Raw genomic sequence first — 26,111 nt, forward strand, 5'->3', positions numbered from 1 at the left:
CTATCCTTTGAGCTACCATTAACTCCCCACTTATGTCCGCTTATCTTACCTCCTTCCTCTCAAAGCTTTCAACAGGTCACTGATGGACTTTGCTTCCTCATACTCTCTGCATGTTTTACCTTACTAACTTTATATAGTCTCTCTTCTCTTGGTCTCACCCATTAATGTGCTTCCCGTATGGTTTGCTGCACAACCCTCCAATCTCTTCCCACGTAAGATCAAAGTTTGTCTTACTTGGCCTTACGGAGATCAATGGTCCCTTTCAGCTTCTCCTCGGCATCATTTTCAAAGTACATCAGCTTGGATTCTCGTAGCACGAACCAGCGGCGCTTCCAATTCCTCCTTGACAGAGTGGACATGCCTCCCCCCTTCTTGTAGAGCCAGCCGGACTTGAGCGCTTCTTGCTTTGTCCGAAACCACATGAAGGTCTCATCCTTCAACACACACCAGCGGCGCCTCCAGGGGTTCATTCGGCCACCTAAGGGAAGTTGATGGAAAATGGTTATTATAACATATAATGATGACAATAGCAGTATTGGCAGGCAGCGCAAACTTTTAGGAACCACAGAGTCGAGCGGTCTACCAAATGAGCCATCCCCTACAGAATTGCTAGACTAATTTCACCTATGACCTTGAGCCGGTCTCTACTGTCAAACAGTTGTAGCCTTTACCACAAGAGAGTCACCAACACACAATGAGCAGGCGACTGTCCTTCAGTGTAATTTTCACCTTTTGCTCAATTACCCACCTCCAGTCGCCTTGAGTGGGCTCTCAGCCAATCCTAATGTTGTTGAAGTTTCTTTACTGTAAACTCCTCCTTGATTCTGCTTTAGTCTTTTTTTTTTAAATGGGTGAAGCACTGAATGCCTCCCACCTCTTCTCCATATTCATTTTTAATTTTCCGGTCTGCCCTTGCAAGCGTGCACTACCCTGGACTTTCTAAAATTGGCGCAAAACTTGGCCGATGCAAGCCAGAAAGCCTTGTCACACTACTTCCTGGTTATTCCGACCAAAATGTGTGCTTGTATGATGTTTAAATAAATGGGCTCTATTACTCATCCCTAATTCAATTTAGGGCGTGTCCAACAAATGAGGCCCTATGCAAGCTGTACACCCTGTATTAGACTTGCAAGAAGCCAAGAATCTAGACAGAAGACACTGACATAACACAATCTCTTCCAGTAATATCAGTCTTCGCCAGTGATTTGTGGGTTACAGGATGTGATCCAAAATCCACGATCAGTCACCGAGCTGAGGCAAAAAGACCAATATTTGCTAAAGTTGCCTTGGGGGAGCATTCCATGACACCTTAAAGCTCATTACGAATACTAAACAGCTGATATAACATTCTACTAATCTACTGATCAACTTCTGTGCAGACCTAACCACTATCTTTGCTATTCTAGCTCAACTCAACAACCGGAAAGTTGTGACTAAATCTAAAGCAGCAAACAAGCAGTACAACTAAATGCGTGTCGACCACAAAAGGAGATAGATCAAAGTAGACAATGACAGCAACGGTTATCAGGAGGCAGTACAGCACCAAACGAAAGCCTCTTACAGAAAACGATTAGCAGACGTCAACAACAAACAACAATCTTTATATAAATGTTCTGAAACAAAGTTGAAGAGATCAAGCATAAAGGTGCCACTCAATCCAATCTCCCACATAAGTCGCAGAATCACTATCACTAACTGCTTCTCTGCCGAAGTCTACAACCTTCACTCAAACACCAACGATTGTCTCATGTTAGACCTGGCACTGTTGGCCTGGGTCTCCCTTCCATTTTTTTGCTGTTGCCTCGTGTGTGTTTTTGCTGATTATAGATGCTATGGGCACTGTGCCACTGCTGTCCAGTGCCACAGTGCAAGTGCTCCCTATGGTAAATTGATGTGTGGATTAGTGACTCCATGATTGGTTTGTTTGGTTTACTTGTCAGACCCTAGTACAGTACACTAAGTGTGCCCAGGGCTTGTAAATCTAATGCTGCTAGTGGGCTTGCAGCTCTGGTTGTGCCACCCACAGTGTGTCATAGATTTGCCATTGCAGAGCCTGTGTGAAGTCTGGTACTGCTATGCTGACTGGGAAAGTGCACCCACTTGCCAGTCCCTATACATTCCCTTTTCTGCATATTAGTCACCCCTATGGTAGGGTCAAGGGCAGGGTGCATTGTAAGTATAAGGTAGGACAAGCCCTGATGTGTGTGGCATGTCCTAATAGTGAATTACAGCCATTTTCGTTTTTTTCGCTATTGCAAGGATACCTTTTTCCCATTGGCCAGAATGGGCAGTTTGATTATTACATCTTATAATCTTAACTGACTCAGGGAACTAGGTAGAATTTCGATTTTAGTATGCCTGAACTCAGAATGATAAAATACATCTTTTAGTGAAGTTCTTTTTAACATTCTGTGTTTCAAAATACCACTTTCAGAAAGTAGGTATGTTCTTTCCTAACTATCCAAGCCTACCTCTGCTAGGTTATGTATTCCTTTTCTGGAGTTTGAGTGACAGGGGCTGGGGGATTCCAGGAGACAGGGTGAGTCAGCCCAGGGCTGAATAGAGAGATATGCATGTAGATGGTTGGGAGGAGTTGCATCTGGGACCTGAATAGGGCTGGGCCTGCCTTTCACAAAGCTGGCTCCAGCTCCTGTGGTCTCAGGGACAACAACCTTCACCAACCAGCTACCCAAGAGTTCTTTTGAAGTGCCTGTTGGTGTGATGGGCCTTCTGAGGGACTGCCTGTCCCAAGGACCTGGAAGCGCGACTCACGAAGAAGAAGCATGTCGCTGCCGCAGCCACTGTCGTCGCATCACTGAAGGAGGATGTCGCCGCTGTCGTATCGCATAGCAGAAGCACCTCGCATCACCGGAGAAGAGTGTCGCCGTCGCATCAGATGCCATCGCATCACAGGAGAAGCTTGTCGCAGGGCCTGTTGCGGCTCAGAAGAATCGTTGAGTCACCGCGCGGCCATCTGGCGTGCCCGCATCGTGCAGCATCAAGAAGAAGACTCCATTTTGTTTCTTTGCACCGGTTCTTCATCGCATCACGGTATTGCGGGTAGCATCGCCACGGAAGCGCAGTAAGAAACCGACGCATCACCTCCCCATGCAGAGAAGAACCGACGCATCACCATCCCCTAAGCAACAGTAGGTAACAGATGCATCACCATTCTTGAGTGTAAGTGTTGGACAGGCCACACGAAGGGCCGCTCTCCCCCGGCTCAACCAGGCCCGAGCCCAGTCACGCAAGTACCACACACCACCATTGCACGTCCTCCGTCCCCTCAGGGACCCCTGCCCCCGAGCACGTTAACCTCGTGGATCCGATCCACTGCCGGCCCACGCGCCCAGCCCGGGCCGCCATCTTGGACACTTCACCACGAGGCCGCCTGGCCCCCGATCGACCTCAACCCGGGGCCTAGCCCGGCCTCAGACATTCCGGCACCACCCTCCACCCAGGAGGTGAGCGGGCTACTTGGCAAGTCAATGGGAGGAAGAGGTGCCGATGGCTCTCCCCCGCCCAGTGCCGCTCGCCCATCGCCTCCCCGGGCGCTGGCTCCACCCCCCTGCTGGGTGTCTGGACTCCCTCATCCCGGACCTCCCGACCTCCAAGTGCGAGGGTCCGGACATCAAAGCACACCAGCCCTATAACTGGGGCAGCTCCAGAGCAGGAAGGCAGTTGTATCTTGGAGTCGAGAGATGTAAAGAGGAACTCATCCTGGACGGACTACTGGCGCTGCCGTAGCTCTGTCCTGTGCACCATCATCCTGCCTGTTGGCGCTGCCACAGCCGTCGTAACCTTCATCCTTCATCGCCGTCGGGATCTGCTGGCGTGGCCGCGGACCGTTGTAACCGTCATCTTCCACCGGGACCTGCAGGCTCCGCCGCGGACCGTCGTCCTTTCTTCATCCATCTCGGGACCTGCTTGGCTCCTCCACGGCCCGATCATCTAGAACGCCGAGCTCGAGGATTGAGAGCTATTTTGTACTCATTGGTAACTAAGACTGTCCCGCTACCCCTTTCCTCAACCAAAGACTAGAATCGAGGGGACCCCTGAGTCCAGACCTCCTTGTATCATACCAACGTAACCTAAGAATTGCATATAAAGTCTCGTTAACCTTCAATCTTGTGTGGTGTCCGTCTGTGGGGGGGAAGTTACTTGTCTGTACAGTCGTTGGAGACGGCTCTCCCTGGAGACCTCTCCCCGTAATCTCGGCCGACCCTCCCGGTCCGTCCAACATTGGTGGCCAGCGGCGCGATCCGAATCACCGCATAACGTACAGAGAGTAGCTCACCCCACAACGAACCACAATGACAACTAAAGAGAGCGGATCAACTGAGAAGTTCCAAATGGAAAAACTAGAGGAGTACAGCCATCGTGAACTAAAGCAGTTCTGCATCGAACTAGGTATCGCTACCACCGGACTAAGCACCAAGGACGATTTTAAGCATGCCCTGGAATCTTGGGCAGAGACCGGGGATACCGAAGCCCCTGAGCAAAGCACCGCGAAAAAAACCAACACGGCCCCTGAAGAGCAAAGAACCGGCCTCTCGCAAGACGAAATCCAAGAAAGAGAAAAAACCCGACTACACGAGCTAGAAATGGCCCGACTCAAGATGGACGTAGAACTCAAGTTGGCCGAACAAAAAATAAACTTAGAGCACCTACGTATCCGAGAAGAAAGAGAGGAGAAACAGAGACAAAGGGAGCTCGAGGAAAAGAAACTAGCGTACGAGCACGAACGGAACCTAGCCGAGATCAACCTGCGCAAGCAGAATAAAGAATTAGGGGTGCCCGAGAGACCACACACCCCAGGGACCACGGAGAAAAAAGTACACATCCCCAAGGATGTTGTCCAAGAATATTTCCGAGAGGACGACATCCAGCAATGGTTTAAGGCCTATGAAATCGCTATGACTGCGCACCGGATCGATAGAAATGATTGGGGAGCCGGCCTATGGGGCAGATTCCTCAATGAGGGCCGCGATACCCTGTTACAGCTCCCAGACCACCAGATGACCTCCTACGACCATATGAAAGCGGCCCTCCTCACCCGCTATGGCCTCACGCCCGAGATGTACCGTCAGAGGTTCCGAGACTGCACACGCATCCCGGGTACAACTTGGGTGGACTATGTAACGTACTTTAGCCGAGCTTTCGAAGGCTGGATCAGAGGGAACAACGTCACGACCTACGAGCAGCTGTTCAATCTGATGGTATGGGAGCATCTGTCCAACAATTGCTTCATTGAACTACGCCAACACCTCCTCGACAGCAAGTTAACCGATCCCCGGCAGCTCGCAGCCGAAGCTGACCGGTGGGAGATCACCAGAGTGGGCCGGAATGGGTCCTACGAGCAGAACAGGAACAACAATGGTCACCACCGACCCAGAGGAGGAGGAGGGGGCCAAGGACGAGGAAGAGACAACACTCCGGCCGCCCCCGCTACCAGCACCACCCCCCCGGCCAACCGGGGCAGCACCCCGGCGCGACCGGGGTACAGAGCCAATGTCACGTGTCACCGATGCCAACGAATCGGCCACTATGCAAACGACCCAAGCTGCCCGCAGTATCAGAGTCCAAAACCCCGCCATGTGGCCGCCGCAGCCCTAGGGGAAGAACAGATCTCCGAAGAACAAGAAACAGACGAGCAAGAGTATCAAGAGTGGGAGCCAGCCGCCATGACTCTCGCGTGCTTAGGGGGAAGAGACATGGTCCCGCGGGTCCCCCTACCCGCTAACACCCAGAAGTACAGCCAATGGGTGAGCATCAATGGACAACGGGCCGAAGCCCTTCGGGACACCGGGGCCAGTGTGACAGCCGTCCGCTGTCACCTGGTGACCCCGGAACAATATCTACCGAACATTCTCTGCCCTGTGCGATCAGCCGACAACTCGGAAAGTCTGTGTCGGATGGCCTGCGTCCCCTTTGAGTGGGGAGGGGTCTCCGGCATGTTGAAGGTGACGGTCCGAGACGACGCCCCCGTGGACTGCCTCCTCGGAAATGACCTGGAGAGCTCCCCGTGGGCAGCCGTGGAGCGAAAAGAACACTTGGGGATGTTGGGCGTCCCGGACTGGGCGTGCGTCACCACCCGGTCCATGGCCGCCCGTGCCAACCATCACCCAGAAGAACCAGAATGGCCGGCGCCACCGCCTCCGGTCGCCCCAGCCGAGACCCCCGACCATGACACCCCCCTCGAACCTGCTCAACCTTCCGACCTCGCTAACCTTGACCAGTGGGCCCAAGAGGGGGGACCCACACAAGAACAATTTCGCCAGGAACAGAAGACCTGTCCCTCCCTCGAGGGACTCCGCCAACAAGCGCTCGCCCAAAGCGCAGGGGATACCTCCGGAACTCATTGGGTCTACTGGGACAATGATCTGTTGTACAGCGAGCAACGAATCGCCGAGCTGGGGGCCAACCGAGTACTAGTAGTGCCCCTCCGCTTTAGAGACTTCCTGCTAAACCTGGCCCACGATGTCCCCCTGGCAGGGCACCTGGGACAAGATAAAACCTACAGTCGCCTAGTGACCCACTTCTTCTGGCCCAAGATGAGAAACGATGTGCACCAGCATTGCCGATCTTGCCCCACGTGCCAAGCCAGTGGGAAGAGCGGCCGCAAACTAAAGGCCCCCTTGCAACCTTTTCCAGTAGTCACGACCCCATTTGAGAGGGTCGGAATAGACATTGTGGGACCCCTGGACCCGCGTACAAAACAAGGCCATCGCTTCATTCTGGTGCTAGTGGACCACGCCACCCGCTACCCTGAGGCTGTTCCTCTCCGGACCGTGACAGCCCCAGTGGTCGGCCGGGCCCTGATGGGGATCTTCTCCCGTGTGGGGTTTCCCCGAGAAGTCGTCAGCGACAGAGGCACGAACTTTATCTCTAAATACATGAAATCCCTCTGGCAACAGTGTGGGGTCACCTACCGATTCACGACCCCCTATCACCCCCAAGGGAACGGACTTGTTGAGCGGTTCAACCGCACGCTAAAAGGGATGATCGGGGGATTGGAAGAGCCCCTCCGTCGCCAGTGGGATGTGCTGCTGCCGTGCCTCCTCTTCGCCTACCGAGAGGTCCCACAGAAATCCCTAGGCTTCAGCCCATTCGAACTGCTATATGGGCACCCAGTGCGGGGGCCGCTCAGCCTGATCAAAGAAGGCTGGGAGATGCCTCCGGCCAAGAGCCCTCCAGATGTCTTCCGGTACCTCCTCACCCTCCGCAACCAGTCCCGGCGGTTCAGAGACCTAGCAAAAGCCAACCTAGAGGCCAGTCAAGAGGACATGAAAAAATGGTATGACCAGAACGCCTCATCCCTTGAATTCGAGCCGGGGCAACAGGTATGGGTAATGTCCCCCACGGAGCCATGCGCTCTCCAAGACAAATGGACGGGACCCTTCAAGGTAATCGAGCGCAAGGGTCCTGCCACCTATCTGATCGATATGGAGTCCTCCCGGAACCCACTCCGAGTCCTCCACACCAACAGACTGAAACCCCACTTTGCACGAACAGAACTCAGCCTACTGATGGCCACAGACAATGGGGTTGAAGACGACTCCGAGCCTCTCCCCGACCTCCTGCGGACCCAAGAGCAAGACGGCTCCGTGGATGGGGTCCGACTCTCGGAGACCCTCACCGGAGAACAACGCCAAGAGTGCCAAGCCCTCCTGTCACGGTTCGCCAGTCTGTTCTCCCTCACCCCAGGTGTCACTTCCTGGTGTGTGCACGATGTGGACACCGGAGACAGCCCTCCTATCCGCCACCGGGCCTACCGCGTACCTGATCGGGTACGGGCCTGCATCCAGGCGGAAGTGGCTAAGATGCTCACGCTCGGGGTCATCGAGCCCTCGGACAGTCCATGGGCCAGCCCGGTCGTACTGGTCCCCAAAGCAGCCGCCCCCGGAACCACCCCAGAACTCCGGTTCTGCGTCGACTACCGGGGCCTGAATGAAGTCACCAGAACGGACGCACATCCCATCCCCCGGGCAGATGAACTGGTCGACCGAATGGGAGCTGCCCGCTACCTCAGCATCTTCGACCTGACAGCAGGTTATTGGCAGATCGGCCTCACACCCCGAGCACAAGAACGTTCTGCCTTCTCCACCCCCGATGGCCACTACCATTTTACGGTCATGCCCTTCGGCATGAAGAATGCCCCAGCGACTTTCCAGCGGCTCGTCAATCAGGTCCTGGCGGGACTCGAAGGGTTCAGCGCCGCCTACCTAGACGACATCGCTGTGTACAGCCACCATTGGACCGAGCACCTCCACCACCTCCGAGCAGTGCTGCAAGCCCTTCAGCGAGCTGGCCTCACGATCAAGGCCAGCAAGTGTCAAATTGGACAAGGATCTGTGACCTACCTCGGACACCAGGTGGGAAGCGGCCTAGTGGCCCCTCTACAGCTGAAAATTGCCGCCATCCAGGACTGGCAGCCCCCTATCACCCAAACCGAGGTACGAGCCTTCCTGGGCCTCACGGGCTATTACCGAAGGTTCGTGAAAGACTATGGTACCATAGTGGGGCCTCTCACCGAACTCACGTCAAAGAATCAGCCCAAGAAGGTGAACTGGACCCCAGAGTGTCAAGCGGCATTCGAACAGTTGAAGGCCGCCATGTGTTCCGCTCCTGTGCTCCAGGCCCCAGACTACAGCCGGGAGTTCGTCGTCCAGACGGACGCCTCCGACCAGGGCATTGGGGCGGTCCTGTCTCAAGTAAACACCGAAGGCCTTGATCAACCGGTGGCCTTCATCAGCCGGAGACTCCTACCACGGGAGCAACGCTGGAGCACCATAGAGAGGGAAGCCTTCGCTGTGGTATGGGCCCTCAAGAAGCTCCGGCCCTACCTTTTTGGCACCCACTTTCGGGTGCAGACCGACCACCGACCCCTGCAGTGGCTGATGCATATGCGGGGGGAAAACCCAAAGTTGCTACGCTGGTCCATCTCCTTGCAAGGTATGGACTTCACAGTCGAACACCGGCCTGGGTCAGACCACGCCAACGCGGATGGCCTGTCCCGGTTTTTCCGCCTCGACGAGGAGAGTCCCCAAGAGGATGGGTAACTCTCCCCGCCTTCAGCTGGGGGGGGACGCATGTTGGACAGGCCACACGAAGGGCCGCTCTCCCCCGGCTCAACCAGGCCCGAGCCCAGTCACGCAAGTACCACACACCACCATTGCACGTCCTCCGTCCCCTCAGGGACCCCTGCCCCCGAGCACGTTAACCTCGTGGATCCGATCCACTGCCGGCCCACGCGCCCAGCCCGGGCCGCCATCTTGGACACTTCACCACGAGGCCGCCTGGCCCCCGATCGACCTCAACCCGGGGCCTAGCCCGGCCTCAGACATTCCGGCACCACCCTCCACCCAGGAGGTGAGCGGGCTACTTGGCAAGTCAATGGGAGGAAGAGGTGCCGATGGCTCTCCCCCGCCCAGTGCCGCTCGCCCATCGCCTCCCCGGGCGCTGGCTCCACCCCCCTGCTGGGTGTCTGGACTCCCTCATCCCGGACCTCCCGACCTCCAAGTGCGAGGGTCCGGACATCAAAGCACACCAGCCCTATAACTGGGGCAGCTCCAGAGCAGGAAGGCAGTTGTATCTTGGAGTCGAGAGACGTAAAGAGGAACTCATCCTGGACGGACTACTGGCGCTGCCGTAGCTCTGTCCTGTGCACCATCGTCCTGCCTGTTGGCGCTGCCACAGCCGTCGTAACCTTCATCCTTCATCGCCGTCGGGATCTGCTGGCGTGGCCGCGGACCGTTGTAACCGTCATCTTCCACCGGGACCTGCAGGCTCCGCCGCGGACCGTCGTCCTTTCTTCATCCATCTCGGGACCTGCTTGGCTCCTCCACGGCCCGATCATCTAGAACGCCGAGCTCGAGGATTGAGAGCTATTTTGTACTCATTGGTAACTAAGACTGTCCCGCTACCCCTTTCCTCAACCAAAGACTAGAATCGAGGGGACCCCTGAGTCCAGACCTCCTTGTATCATACCAACGTAACCTAAGAATTGCATATAAAGTCTCGTTAACCTTCAATCTTGTGTGGTGTCCATCTGTGGGGGGGAAGTTACTTGTCTGTACAGTCGTTGGAGACGGCTCTCCCTGGAGACCTCTCCCCGTAATCTCGGCCGACCCTCCCGGTCCGTCTAACAGTAAGGAATCGACGCATCACCTTCCCTGCGACACTTTCGTTGTATAGCATTACGCCTCCAAAGGTACATTGAACTCACAGTGTCGCATTTTACATCTAAAGAGAAGTAAGCCATTTCTACTATTTTTGAAGCACAGTATTGTGGATTTTTGTCATTTGTGGTCTTGTGTTAAGTCTATAAAAAAATATTTATTTTTATACTACAACTTGTGTGGTATCCATCTGTAGTGTTGTCACTGGGTTACTGTATGTGTTCACAAATGTGAACTCAGGTACTATTCAAGTAGCTGTGAGGCCCGTCATGCCTGTTGACTGTTTGTTAGGGAACGATTTGCAGAGCTCCCCTTGGGCTAAGGTGGAGCGAAGTGCTCATTTGGAGACGTCTGCTTGACTGGGCGTGTGTGACCACACAGTCCATGGCAGCCAGTAGGGGTGTTCAAGAGGACCTGGATCCTGAGAGGGGGGCCCAGGTGCCTGCCTTAAAAAGAAGAGGCAGGGGGTGTGGGAAACTGGCCCCTAAAGTTCCCACGGTCCACAGGGGAACATGTACCTGAACTGGGAGACCTGCCTGAGCTGACCCATTGGCAGCCGGAAGGAGGACCCTCCAGGGAAGAGTTCTGCGCGGAGCAGAAGAAGTGCCCATCTCTTGTGGGTTTGTGGCAGCAGGCTGCAGACCAGGCAGCAGGTGATCAGTCTGGATCACATTGGATCTGCTGGGAGAATGATCTGTATACTGAGCCTAAGGTTACTGAACCTGGGTCAGCCTGCGTGCTGGCTCATGATGTGCCGTTAGCAGGACATTTGGGGCAGGACAAGACCTTTGAGAGGCTTGTCGCCCACTTTTATTGGCCCCAAATGCGCAAGAGTTCAGACACTCATTGCAGGACCGGTCAGACTTGACAGACGAGAGGAAAGAGTGGGATGAAGCAGAAGGCTCAAGATGACTATGGAACCAGCTGATAAGGGTGGGGCGATCGTGCTGCAGGACTCTGGAGACTACAGACAGTAGTTTTTAAGATTCATTCCTCTGCGATGGCTGAACATAGGTCTAGGCACCCGTAAATGTAAATATTGAGAATCTTTTTTGTTATATATGTTTTTTTGTAGTGTATGTTTATTGTCTTAGTCACAATAAGTCGTGTGTCTTTTTTTATGTGTGATTTCACGCCACAAACACTCTGTGTGTATTATGTTCACTATGCACCGGACCCGAGAGCCTGCACGCACCGATGTGGGGCAATTTGCACCATAGATATAAACTCTAATCGTGCGGCATGAAGGATATACCTGTACCCGATGGGCCTGAGGAAGGGGTGAGGTGCCATTAACTCTGTCATTTCTTACAGGTTCATCAATGAGTAAAACATACGTCAATAAGCAACAACGTATGTATTCTGAACCACGCATGTTTCTATATTGAGCAGCGTTAACAATTGTGAAATCTTTTTACAATTAATTAATTTAAAACCCTTAATTTAGGTGTATAGGAGTGGCATATACAGGGCTGGTTCCTGTATGGTCCTGAAGAAACGCCAGGGGTAGCGTGAAACATGTTGACCATATACTGATCCTACCTCCATAGTTGGTCGGAACACAGTGTAAACCCCATTTTTAATTTAACCTAGGAGCAGAATAAATTATTGAGGCCCACTAGCACGGTATTTTTAATCCACTTACACCCACTCCACCCCACTACACTTTTGCACCACACATAGTCCTTCACAACTAAGTGCTCCTACGTAGTTCGCAAGTCGCAGCACGCCCCTTTTCGTAGAGGACTGGGATGGCCCCAATGATGAAGCATGTCACCGGGAGGAAACTCCGGTGAGTAAGGGGACTCAAGAAAGAAAGCTTTCTTTCTTTACTTTGGCTCCACTTATTAATTTGGTGAGCAGCCACAACACAAGACAGGTCTTGGAACCCAGGAGTGTGGGCTCCCACTTTTCATATGAAGTCTCAGGGACAACAGACTTCACCAACCAGCTCCCCAAGAGTTATTTTGAAGGGTCTGCTGTTGTGTTGCACCTTCTGAGGAACTGAGTGTCGCAAGGAGCTGGAAGCGCGACTCACGAAGAAGCCTATCGCCGCCGCAGCCGTGTCGCTGTAGAAAGGTGTCGCCGCTTCGCCTTGCTGAAGCACCTCACATCGCTGGAGAAGAGTGTCACAGTCGCAGCAGACTCCGTCGCATCATCGGAGATACGTGTCGCTGGGGCAGCCGCTGTCATCGCATCACTTAAGAAGGGTGACGCCTCTGTCACATTGCATCGCCGAAGGGCCTCGCATCACCGGAAAAGAGGGTCGCCGTTGCATCAGATGCCTTCGCATCACCGGAGAAGCTTGTCGCAAGGCCTTTCACGGCTCAGAAGAATCGTTGAGTCGCCGCACGGCCGTTGGGCGTGCACGCATCGTGTCGCATCAAGAAGACGCCATTTTGTTTCTTTGCACAGGATCTTCATCGCATCACGGTGTTGCGGGTCGCAGCGCCACGGAAGCACAGTAAGAACCTGACGCATCACCTCCCCAAGCAGAGAAGAACCGAAGCATCCCCTACACAGCAGTAGGGAACTGATGCATCACCATTCTTGCGTGTAAGAAACCGACGCATCACCTTCCCTGCAAAACTTTCGTTGTATAGCATTACGCATCCTAATGTACATTGAACTCAAAGTGTCGCATTTTACACCTAAGGAGAACTAAGCTTTTTCTACCATTTTCAAGAACAGTATTGTGGATTTTTGCCATTTGTGATCTTGTATTAATTCTATATAAAAATACTTATTTATATACTACAACCTATGTGGTGTCCATCTGTAGTGTTGCCATTGGGTTACTGTATGTGTTCACAAATGCTTTACACACTGCCACTGAGATAAGCCGGTCTGCTCGTGCCAAGCTACCAAGGGGGTTATTTTAGGAGTGTACCCCCTTACTCTGACTAGACGCAAGGGTCCCTATTTGGTCAAAGGTACCTACCTCTGCCAATTTGAGAGACCCCCAAATCTAACATTTCTGAATTACCATCACTGTTTTTATTCCATCGTGTACAGCCTTCACTCAAACACACACATTAGTTAGAATCACCATCAATACCTGCTTCTATTTGGCTGCGTATAACCTTCACTCAAACACACAATAGTCTCAGAATCATCATAATTAACTCCTTCTATGCTGTAGTCTACAGCAGTTGAACCAGTAATAAAGAAGTGTGTACCTCTGCTCATCACTAGCTCAACATATATCAGGTCCTGGAAGCCCAGTGAGGGGGCACAAACGCCCCTGCTGCTAATGTAACTGAACTCTTTGCTGTATGTGACGCCAACAAAGAACACAAATAAACAGCAGATCCTCGCTCCACTAAACATAAAATGCAGAGATGACGGGAGCATGGCCAGCTGCCACCCCATCGTCGTTGTTCCCATCAAGGTTTGCATGTTGGAAGGAGACCAGAAGCCAACTACAATAATGCAGTGAGCGCCAGGACATTTTATATGGCCAACAGTATGGATTTAGGCTGGTGGATGAAAAAAGACCCCCACATTCATGGCAGTATCTGAAGAGCTGCTAAGAACAGCAGAGGAGGATCAGCGTCTTACTCAACCCCTCTAGAGTGAACGACTTGCTCGACCACACCTAACCCTATGTGTCCAAGATCACATGGTTATGACGCAGTTGGCCCTGGAGTCGACATTGCATTCTGCAGGGTTGCATGCAGAAAGCAAAAATATGTCCATCAATCACAGATCTGCATAAGATACCAGGTTTAGTTCCCTGATTTCAGGCTCCCCTTCTCGCCAAAGCTCTTTACTACATGCGCCCCCTGGCCAACAGCCCTGACCTTGACGCCTGACCTTTTCACGAAATGTTCAGGTGGAGCTACACAGATTATTCACTGCCTGACTAAGGGCTGCAAGGTCATCCAGATGTTTCATCCTAACTCACATTTCCATGAATTGACAAAGGATGCCACATTTACCTTACCGTGATGAAAATTCTCTCTCTCTTTCACAGAGCATGTCTATGCCATCTACTGCTCCACTGGTCCTTCTCAAGAGCCATAAACAGACTTCAATCCCAGTTTTATTGGTAAATTGTATTTATTTCTCCAACAACAGCAGGTGACGGAACACGTCCATGTCCTCACCTCAGCTCCTCTTCTCTAGCCGCCCCCACCTCATGGACTGTTCTCGTTACCAGATTTCCCACAATGACACACACTGTGTTCCTCTACCGTAGACTCGAGCATATGTACTAATCCGGAAGGAGATTAGATCTCTGAGCATCATCGCCCCACGCTGCACCCCTGTGACAAGAGTAAGAAACCTAGGGCTACTCTTGATCCTTCGCTCTTCTTCACTACTTAAGTGTTTGCAGTGACTTTGAGCGTGCACGTGCAGTGTCACATCTGAAGCAAATGAACGCACCCCACTCCTCAACCGCCAATATTCCATCTGCAATACTGCAATGCGTTTACACTTTTTATCTAAACGTTTCAATGTAACAGCTTCAACTGGCTCTCACTAGTACGGCGAGGCTCTCCCTTGGCATGATGTGATCACACTATAATGGTACCACCATCTGTGCGCGGATATCGAATATAAGAAAGAGCCGCCACGAGATGCACAGAGATCTGGTGGATCCAGCAGGAGCTGGCTATACGAAGGCTCCTTGCTGCTGTATCGAGAAAGGTCCGTTCTTGATCTTCTGTCCTGGGCCCTGTAACCTTCACTCATGAAGCCCAGCGCCTGGAAATCAATCAAGTGATGCTTTCCGCGTGGCCTTCACATGATCCCATTTCCACAGATTCATGCATAATCTGCCAGCCTGTTTCTGATTTATCTGGAGTGTGTCGGTTAACTATTCTGGGAACATCAAATAGATTACATTAAAGACACGCAGCCATGCCATCACATGGCTCGAGTGAACTCCAGTCAAGTAGATAGACGATACGGAACGTATGCAGAAGCATAGACCGCTGACCACTGTTCAATCTTTTATTGAGTACTTAGACTCTTGAGCCTCTGCGAGCGCTGTACTGAGGAGACTTTATGAGATCCTGGTGTAGTCATTTATAAAACGGCCACAGAGAGTCAAGGTGGCAAACCCCACCGTAGGCTTCTTGCAGGAGATTCTGATAACTCAATCCTTCTAAAGCTAATTGGAGACGAAGAAGAGGACAGCATTTGAGCTGATGCTAGATACACCTGAGAAGCCCTCAGTTTAGGTCTTGCCTGTTGGATGTTGTGAGGAGGAGATGGAGAAAGATGACTGCAGCCTACCTCCCAGGACTGCCAGCGCGGAGCACCGCCATGTCTGACCAGAGTAGTGTCAGTACCAGACAAGGGTTGCACTCTTGTTGCTGGTTGTAGATGACCGTGTTCCCTTCCATTGACTCTTGCAGCTGTTGTCCCCTCTCCTTCCAGGATAAACCAAGGTGCTGAAGGATAGATATCAACAGCCATCTTTTTCAGCAGTAGAGTGATAATCCGATGAACTGTGAGGCCCCAGAACACTTCTGTTTGCAGCTCATGTATTACCAATTTGGTGATGTCCGCTACGACAAATGTAGCAGAAGGAATATGGACGAGGATCCTCTGTTTGATGCCATGACTTGTTGACTAGCTTTGTTACCTCCCTAATTTCTATAGGTTTGGAACAGAGAAGCTGTGCATAATGTAGAGGTTTTCAGCCAGAGGGGTAGTGGCAGGAGTGTGCACGGTGTGGTGGAGAGGCCTCGAGAGGCAGAATTGCTCTAGTACTGGCCACACCGGCCCTAATCGCTAAGGATGCCTGGCTTCACCTTGGGGTGCGCAGGAGTGGGTGCCTCATAGAAACAGGCCAGGATGGGTTCCTCAGCGGTACAGCGCGGGACACACTGGCTAGTGTAACCAGGCGCTTTATAAGCTCAGTTACTACTACTACTACTACTACTACTACTACTGAAGTACTTCTATTGAGCTGAAATCCATACATCCGTGGGGCCAGAGGGGCGCTCTGGATGGAGTACTTCATTTTGCCATTTAGAGGATGCCAGCTTACGCATAGAAAATCATGCCATGGAGTTAAGTTATGGGATAAACATACAATTTTCATAGTTAGTTCTCTGTCGGAGTTTCTGAGCTCCATTCGCTTCCAATAGGAGAACAGCGACCAATGGCCTTTGATCCTTCCGGGATGTCATTTTAGCAGATCTGCACTCTATCACAGTGGCGGAGTCTTCCCAACCAGCACCTCACGGTTCAGTGGAAGCTCAACACCTTTCATCTGGTTACTTTAGCTCGTTTTTGCCCACACCCCTATACGTGAATAAATAGGGACACTTCAAGATTAAACCACCGCGGAATATTCCAAATTGTGTGCTTCGTGCTGCTGCCTTATGCTCTTAATCTGGGCACCCTAGCATCTTAAAGTGAAGCCCCCAATAAGGCAGGACCCTCAGATGCTTCCCTGGACATCACCTCCTTCTGCTACAGTGTGTGCCCCCCCACCGCCGCTCTCGCTCCTTCATAATGCAGGGTATCAAAGATGTCAAAATATTCACTGTTTTGGCAATTCAACCTGCCTACCATAAAAAGTTTCAAAGGTATGGGAGAAGGCTCGGGGATGGAAGACAGGGTCAAAAAATAGGTTCAGTCACCAAAATGAAAGGGGACCCCCCATTAGCGAACTAGATATCTGAAAACATGGCCCACCCTTGGAAATCAGGCTTGTTTCGAATCTGTAAAGACATGCTGCATGGGTATTTTGCAAGGAATAGGAGAGTGCATGCCCTTGTGCCTGCTGCAGGCAACGTTTGTTGTAATAGCAGGGAAATGAACAGACAAAACCTTCTCAGCTGGCCATTAAACAGGCCCACAAACTGCAAAACTGGCCCACACCCTGATCTGCTGGAACAGCCCATCGGGCACTACCCGACTGCCCTGTGGGTCAGTTCAACCCTGCATGTGGCGGCCCAGTGTTGAGGCGAGACCACCTCTGCTGATCTTACCCTTCATGTAGAGGTAACTGTGGAAGTAGGGGGGTCCAGATCCGTTGAAGAGAGTGACTCGCCCATTGGACAATTCTTCATCTGTGTCGATGTGGGCGTCGACTTCCTCTTCACTGTCCAGGAACTAGAGGTGAAGGAAGGAAGAAAAGAAAAGGACCATCAACTTCTGAGACTCCTGTCAGACAAAAAGACGGGCTTGTGGTTGACTCCCACGCACAGGACATTGGATAAAGCTCTTGATCTCATGTCCAGGCTCACATCCATCCCACGTCAGCAGCTTCTCTGGAACGAGTTCTCACAGACAACATCATATCTCACCTAGGGACCTCGTAACTATAGAAACTTATAGATACTGTCTCACCACTGAGCTACTAACACAAAGTTCAACTCCTGTGTGATCAGAAGACATCTCTGCCCTGTCCGATGTAAAGAGCTTCGAGCTGGAGGTGAATATGTCTGCCTCTAAGAGGTTCTCGATGCAGCCTCACACCGTCTCACTGCATGCAATGGAATGAGACGGACTCGTTGCCGGGCTATCTGCTCTCACCTCGCATGCTCTAACAAGGGGAAGACATCACCACCTTACTCAGACTCACCGAAAGAGTTTATGAAATGAGGGACACATTTCCGGACCACAGTGTCGCTCTGAGTTTGCTTCTAACAAGAGGTCTCATTACTAAACTATATAAATTCTCCAACTGGGCTTCCAACAGGAGTGTCTCAGTGACACACTGTCCTGTTTCATCAGCTGAATGTCTGACAGTAGGGCGTTACTGTATATTATTGTCTCGTCAACTGTGCTTCTAACGAGATGGTCTCATAATCAAACTTACTGAAGACGATGCCACTAGGAGGGTATGGTGGGTGAACTAGAGATGGCTCTCCAGACACAGACTCTACTCAGACTGGGACTCTAAGTAGCCAAGTCTCTGATTCCTTTCCTGGGCTTTGGCTGGAATCCTGCGAGTAAATCGTAGGGATGAGATGATGGGAGTAAGGGTGGACTGGAAGTGCATCCCTTCCCACTGGAAACTGGTCCAGTCCTGAAGCAGGGTGGGAGTGTAACCAGGAATAAAGGCCCCTCACACCGACCAATGGGAAGAGAGATACCTGGATGTGGAAGTGTAACCAGGAATCATACACCGTCTCAGTGGGAACAACTTACAACAATTGTGTGTGTGGAACCTTAGCTAGTACGTACTCACAGTCTGAGCGGTAACAGTCCACTGCCCTATGTATGAATTGGAATTGCACACCTTCTCAGCGAGAACGCACAGCATGGTATGGGGTTGTAAAAATATGTCCTTCACAGTAGTAATACCATTATAATGCGATGTAGTCCAGGGGGGACAGTAGTTACAAACTGCATACCCTCCCACCGGAACGCTGTCCTGCTCCTGAGGTATGACCCTCTAGTCTCTAGAGGGAATGACTGCAGTCCCTGAAAGCTTGAGCCATGGTCTGTGCCTGGAGATGCTTCACCCACCCACAGGTTCCCCCCAGCCTGGGCCACTCACACCAAGGCTGCTCCTCCTCAAAGTCCATGTGATTCAAGTGTCTCCTAGAAGCAATCCTCTTCCAGCGCAGGGATCCGGGGGTGAGGAGCTACGCAGTCTAAACTCCCGCTCATGTCTACCACAGAACACAATGTTACTACAGAGAGGCTGCGAACACCAACCACAGTCATGAGGGGTCAGACAAGGTGGGTAAACTCTATGGCGGTAAGAGATGTATTTTGTATATAATGCCTTCCCGCACTCAAGGGACAGCTAAACGCCACACGTTGTCCAACTGCTGAGGATGTCTCCCAAGCTCTCCAGGGAGCATGAAGCATGGCATTAAAAACCACGCTACCGCCGCAACACGCCAACTCCGCAACACGCCAACTCCGCAACACGCCAACTCCGCAACACGCCAACTCCGCAACACGCCAACTCCGCAACACGCCAACTCCGCAACACGCCAAGCAATCTCAGCACCAAACCACACCATCTCAGCCCCACGCCATCTCGTCATGCCATCTAAGCATCACACCATGCCATCTCAGCGCCACGCCATCTCAGCGCCACACCACCTCAGCGCCACGCCACCTCAGCGCCACGCCACCTCAGCGCCACGCCACCTCAGCGCCACGCCACCTCAGCGCCACGCCACCTCAGATCCACGCCACCTCAGATCCACGCCACCTCAGATCCACGCCACCTCAGATCCACGCCACCTCAGCGCCACGCCACCTCAGCTCCACGCCACCTCAGATCCACGCCACCTCAGATCCACGCCACCTCAGATCCACGCCACCTCAGATCCACGCCACCTCAGCGCCACGCCACCTCAGCGCCACGCCACCTCAGCGCCACGCCACCTCAGCTCCACGCCACCTCAGCTCCACGCCACCTCAGCGCCACGCCACCTCAGCGCCACGCCACCTCAGCGCCACGCCACCTCAGCTCCACGCCACCTCAGCTCCACGCCACCTCAGCGCAGCGCCACGCCACTTCAGCTCCACGCCACCTCAGCGCCACGCCACCTCAGCTGGACTAATGTAATGGAACCTGTTTAGGGCTCGTGGCAAACCTTCTTCTAAACTCTGCCCTGAAGTGCCTCAGTTCGACTGATGCTGACTGTGGGCTCTGCACTGTCACACTCACCATCACTTTGAAAATGGAATTGAAATTGCTTACTTAGCACTAGGCCTGGGTGGAGTTCCCGGGGTTCTGCATGGTGGAACTCCGCGAAGTAACCAAAAATCTCCATTACGCTATGTGGAGTTCTGTAAGCGGCGGAGTGCGTTAGGTCGTGCCGTTCATGCTGATTTTTAGTGCTGGGTGTTTGTCCTGTGCTAGAAAATCAGTGTGAACTGCACCAAGTGCAGCGCAAAAGGGTGCTGCTTCTTTCTGCCGCTTGAGTAGATGTTCTACTCGAGCGGCAGCTTCCTCAACGCGAACGGAAGGTTTCCCAGCGTGAGCGGTAGCCGCCATCAGCGACCGCCCGTATTGAGAAATCTCTCTAGGAGGCGGTCTGGAGTAAGATTTTCCTCGCTTGTGCTCACCAACTTAACATGTGTGAGGGAGTGAGCGGGGAAAAATGTTGCATTTTTCGGAACTCCATGCACTATGCGGAGGATGGAGTGTGAAAAACGCTGCAAACTCCGCGCTCAGAGTTGAATTTTACTCCCCCCAGGCCTACTTTAGCATTGAAAGGCCTACACACTTAAGTGTTAAGCAAGTCCTAACAGTTGTCCTGGATGGCCCAGATGGAAGTATGTAGGATTCCAGTTTACTATCCATTCTTGTGTATGCCATTTCCACCACAAGCCTTGCCAGTAGAATGTTTCTGCATTATGATGTACTACGGAATGTTGAGTGACCCTCAAGAAAAGCCACTGTTCTGATTGGGCCGAGCAGCATGCTGGCTGCTCCTGGTGGGGTCAATAAACCATCTTGAACTCAACAATCTGTCTGGACTTCATAACTACATTGTCTGAAGCGGACTGGGCCATTGAGGCTCAAACAAAACCGCACTAGTGAGGATCAGCTCGCGTCGCCCTTCAGAGGGCCATGGCCTGACAGTTCAGGTGGGGTGTCCACTTTGAGGTGAGCTGAGGTGAAGTTCTTGCAGTTAATCTCCATCTGTGATGACTTGGGCAAGTAAAAAGACAGTGGAATGGAATGCTACGTAGGTCAATGCCCAGCAGTGAAGAATAATTCAAGCCTTTCCATCCACTTATTTTGTGCGGCACAAAATACCCGAGCTCTGCACCCGTGCCTTCCCTTTCCACTCGCTGTTTGAGATCAACTTTTCCAAACTGAAACTTATCAGCTGGTCCCACATCAGTGGGGGTTCCACCGGGAGACAGCTCCGTCGGAAACATTCTCTGAAAAAGAAGGGGCTTATTTACAAGACACTTGTGCTGCCGATGCGTCACTTTTAATATGGGAAAAAGTGATGCACCGGCGGCGCAGGGGTCTTGTAAATAAGCCCCTAAGAAGCACCGAATTGGTCAAAGTTTAGAGAAACCATGAAGAAGTTGGTGATTCGGACTTGACGGAAGGAAGCAGTTCCTTTGTTTGGTGTAGTACACAAGTATAATGAGTCCCAAAACACAATGTAACACAAAGTAACATAACATGATGTAACACTTTACAAATATGATCTGAACTAAATCTGACTTTAGAGTGATGCTATGAAATAAAACACAAACAGAATGACATGACGTATCCCAGCATGGTGTAAAAGGAGACGACGTGGTGGTCACCTACCGAGTCCAGGCTGTATCGATTGCTTTCAATGGCTGAGGTTTTGGGCCTCTCCAGAAGCTCTTCGTCCAACAGGTGACCGTCAAAAGAGCTGGCACCATCGCCCGAGCTGGCCAGGGCATCATCAAAGTCATCATGGTCGTAATCAGACTCAACGTCTGGAGGAAGGCTGTAGATGGGTTCCAGCATCTCCTCGCCACTGCTGAAGGTCTCCGACACGAGGTTGTAAATCCCTTCCGAGCCTTCAGAAGCAGCGCTGTAAACATCTTGTCCATCCAATAGGCTCTCTGCGTTTGAGAGTCCTGTCTGCCGATGGTCTGCTGGGCTGTCCTCGGCCACCGAATCAGGTGGTGGTGGGAACGCAATATTCATGTATATGTCCTCCTCCGAGTAGTTCTCACTGGTTCTAGTGCTGTACTGATCCGAAGGAACCAGGTTGGTGCCCTGCGTGCCCTCTTCATCGGCAGGGAACCCTTCATCCTCTTCTGACTCAGCCAGAGGTGCCCGCAGAGCAGGGTCCATGTTGAGTGTTCCCTCATTGGACAACGAGTGCTCCAGGCTATGGACACACTCATCCAGGTTGCCAAAGTCCAGGAGCTCCAGGAACTCCTGAGCGACGCGTGAAGCCTCCTTCTCCAGATGCTGAATCTGTTTCTCCCGCTGTCGCGACAGCTCGTTGCGCACGTCATTACCAGCAATGGATACGCCGTCCACCTCCTGCTGCCGATGCAGCTTCTCAATCTCAATCTCTAGCCGCAGGATCTCGTCCATCTGACGCTTCTCCTCCTCCTGCAGAGCGACGTCCTCCTCTTGACAGCTCAGCTCCTCCTGGAAACCAAAGACAGAGTAAGACAGTGAGAAGCTCTGCCTACAACAGGGGGCAATGCCACAGCCTGTCAGCGTGTGTGGCTCTGCCAACACAAACTCATCATTGCAAAATAAGCTGTGTCAGCCTGACCCAGTACGGCTTATTCGGGTCTTCGGTATCAATCCCCCCATGAACTTTACTAGCACTCGCTTCACCCATGGACAAGGAAGACCACCGAGCTGCCGTATCAAGCTAAGGACTAACCAGGCGTCCAAGGAGCTGACTTCTGTGTAGTGTATGTAATGAGGGGGTGTTCTACTAGACCTTAGCATTATATGGATATATTCAGACCCCCCTATATCAAGTCCTTGCTTCCCACACACTGTTCAGGTACTGTGTACTGACTGACTGATCACCCTTGTATTTTCTCACGGGACCTCATAAATGATGGTCTGGAGCGTGGTCTCCCTGTTGGAGTTTATGGTGGCCATGTCTTCTCCTTGGAGCACCATTACAATTTGTGTTTTTCCAAATAACTAGGCACACACAATTTTGCAACCGTACGACCTTGCCACCTAGTCTAGCTTATGATTACACTTGTAAAGCCCCCAATACTCGACCGGGTGGCTTGGCGCTGGTCTTCTAACTCCAGCGCACACAGGCCCCCTGGACTTAAATTTTCCAAACAAGAGGAAGGAAAACCCTGAGGTCCATCAGTAGAGAGTTCAAAGCTCGAGGGACCTGCTCTGAAGAGGGTCATCCTTGCTCTGTACCTTGGGTGGGAGAGCAGTACTCGGGGGCAAGATCTGTGTCTATCGAGAGCTGGTGGGGGCACCTCTGGGCTGACGATTGGGACCTTTAGTGACTCTCACATCTGCATTTTGCGTTCTCTGGGGCTCAGCAATAATCAATGTAGGGACCCGCGTGCCAATAACCTCGCTTAGAATTAAGAGCGGCTGCGACTCCCCCCGTTCAATGATGCTGACCGAGTTAGAATAAGTACAGTGTTAAAAATAGCAGCTACTCACAAAGGTGTGATCCGCGGCACATTTCACATGTGCTGCGAGACTTTACCTGGGGCAAATGGTGCCTCGAAGCGGATGAGGCCGCTGTTCCTACAGGTGGAGCCAGGATCTCCTCCAAGGACACAGCTCCCTCCCTGTTCCTGTCTGAGGGGCGCGCTCCTAGAGACTCCCCTACTGTGAGGGTGAAATGACAGACACCCCAGGCCATGAGTCCATGTTCAACGCTTGCAGCTCCCACCGAGAGTGCTGTGCTGGGCATTGTGCAGCATCCAAGCACCCTTGCATGAGAGACCCTGCCATAGGTCAGAGATAAATAACGATGGACGGGAAGGTGGCCAAGTATGTACCAGTGGCTGATATTAGTTCAAACATCCATCCATCACTTCTTTGGATACTTCAGTTTGGTCAGAGCTCATACACAATTTTTGACAAGTCGCTACCAGCCCCTCTTCTCTTCCAGAATTCTCTGAAACAAGATAAAAAGCCCACGAAGACAGGCTCTCGATGGAATGCAGCAGAGTTGACATTTTGAAAGGACGTTTTTGGTTTGGCTGCCCTGCTAGTGCTCTCAGATAAACACTAGACAAAGGACGCAAGCAGTGGGACTGCGTTTGGGCTGAAAATGAGACTTGTTGCCCCAGCTCGGATGGAGGCTTGCTCTGGACTGGACTCCGCTGGCTGCTCTGACCCATTATGGCCAGAACCAGGCCTGGGATCTAGCAGGAAGCTTCTCAGTCGTGACCCGGAACAGGAAACTGCCCTGCCTCCTGAGGAGAGGAGCAAGTCAGTGAAAGGAAGGCGTAGAGGCAAGTAGTGGATTGACATCCATACAAGGGTCCACTCTAAGGAGGAGATACCAGGAGCCGTAAGCTTCTTCTGTATCCCAGGAGTGCCTTCATCATCAGGAGGGTTGAAGGCCTGTGGGTGTGGCGAGCATGCGTCGGCTCATGGCGGGCATGCGGCAGCTCACGGCGGGCATGCGTCAGCTCACGGCGGGCATGAGTCTGATCACGGCGGGCATGCGTCGGCTCACGGCGGGCATGCGGCAGCTCACGGCATGCGGCGGCTCACGGCAGGCATGCGGCAGCTCACGGCAGGCATGCGGCAGCTCACGGCGGGCATGCGTCAGCTCACGGCGGGCATGCGTCAGCTCACGGCGGGCATGCGTCAGCTCACGGCGGGCATGCGTCACCTCACGGCGGGCATGCGTCACCTCACGGCGGGCATGCGTCAGCTCACGGCGGGCATGCGTCAGCTCACGGCGGGCATGCGTCAGCTCACGGCGGGCATGCGTCAGCTCACGGGGGCATGCGTCAGCTCACGGGGGCATGCGTCAGCTCACGGGGGCATGCGTCAGCTCACGGGGGCATGCGTCAGCTCACGGGGGCATGCGTCAGATCATGGCAAGCATGCGTCTGATCATGGCGGGTATGCGTCTGATCATGGCGGGCATGCGTCTGATCATGGCGGGCATGCGTCTGATCATGGCGGGCATGCGTCCGATCATGGCGGGCATGCGTCCGATCATGGCGGGCATGTGTCAGCTCACGGGGGGCATGCGTCAGCTCACAAGGGGGGCTTGCGTCAGCTCACAAGGGGGGCTTGCGTCAGCTCACAAGGGGGGCTTGCGTCAGCTCACAAGGGGGGCTTGCGTCAGCTCACAAGGGGGGCTTGCGTCAGCTCACAAGGGGGGCTTGCGTCAGCTCACAAGGGGGGCTTGCGTCAGCTCACAAGGGGGGCTTGCGTCAGCTCACAAGGGGGGCTTGCGTCAGCTCACAAGGGGGGCATGCGTCAGCTCACAAGGGGGGCATGCGTCAGCTCACAAGGGGGGCATGCGTCAGCTCATGGTGGGCATGTGTCAGCTCATGGTGGGCATGCGTCAGCATATGGTGGGCATGCGTCAGCATATGGGGGCATGCGTCAGCATATGGGGGCATGCGTCTGATCATGGCGGGTATGCGTCTGATCATGGTGGGCATGCGTCTGATCATGGCGGGCATGTGTCAGCTCACAGGGGCATGCGTCAGCATATGGTGGGCATGCGTCAGCATATGGTGGGCATGCGTCAGCTCATCGTGGGCATGCGTCAGCTCATGGCGGGCTCATGATCGATTACAATTCACTTGTGGCAACCTGAAGTTACTAGCTTTGACTTATGCAGAACTAATGTTCATTTCTAGAGGTAGGTCTTAGGTGACGCTCAGGGGCGGACTGGGAACAGAATCCGGCCCTGGCAAACTGCTCAGCTGGTTCCCCCAGGGGTGAGGGGAGTGCAGCCGAGCAGTTTGCGAGGGCCGGTTTCGGCCGATTTTGTTACAGGGGGCCGCTATTGCTGATCCCGGGTAACAAAAAACAGCCCCCCAGGGCCCAAAACTGGCCCCCACCCTAGCGGCCCACCGGGAAAACGCCCGGTGCCCGCTATGGCCAGTCCGGCCCTGGTGACGCTACTTCTGGGACTTCGTTTTATGGGTTTGCAGCCGTCTGGACTCAACCTCCTGGGTTGTCATGCCTTGCAGCTTGACCATCTGAGAGACTGGAGCAGAGATACTCATGCCGAAGCACCAATGCATCAGGTATACAAGAGCGATTCTTCCCTCTGAACTCGTCTGCAACATGTCTGGGCACCAGATGAGACAAATCACTGTGTTATAGCGGCTTGAAAATCAGCAAAATAGCCTCACATGCAGGCAACCAGAATGAGCAGGGATTCAGCCCAAGTCAAAGATGGCCCATTAACAGTGTCTGTGATTATTCTGAAAGTCTTGAGCTAGTGTAGCTTAGGCAGACAGATGTGGGACACAGACACGGTTCAGGGTAAGACCAGTTGGGGCTCTCACTGGCCTTCTAAAGTCAATGTAGGTTTAGTCTTTCAAGTAGCTTTTGCTGTC

The 26,111-nt window shown here is 52.8% G+C and overlaps 1 protein-coding gene across 1 annotated transcript in view; it reads right to left on the minus strand.

Annotated features, from left to right (window-relative positions):
* LOC147729472 (unconventional myosin-X-like) overlaps positions 1-26,111 on the minus strand; it is a 763,954-nt gene that overhangs the window by 121,004 nt on the left and 616,839 nt on the right. Inside the window, exons 25-27 of the mRNA XM_086954339.1 lie at positions 21,394-22,218; positions 17,135-17,258; positions 235-478 (exon numbers count right to left, since the gene is read on the minus strand). Coding sequence (XP_086810465.1) covers positions 235-478; positions 17,135-17,258; positions 21,394-22,218 — 1,193 coding nt within the window. The remainder of the gene's footprint in view (positions 1-234; positions 479-17,134; positions 17,259-21,393; positions 22,219-26,111) is intronic.

This window comes from Lissotriton vulgaris, chromosome 2_1 (assembly GCF_964263255.1).
Source record: "Lissotriton vulgaris chromosome 2_1, aLisVul1.2, whole genome shotgun sequence".
In the NCBI taxonomy this organism is placed as follows: Eukaryota; Metazoa; Chordata; class Amphibia; order Caudata; family Salamandridae; genus Lissotriton; species Lissotriton vulgaris.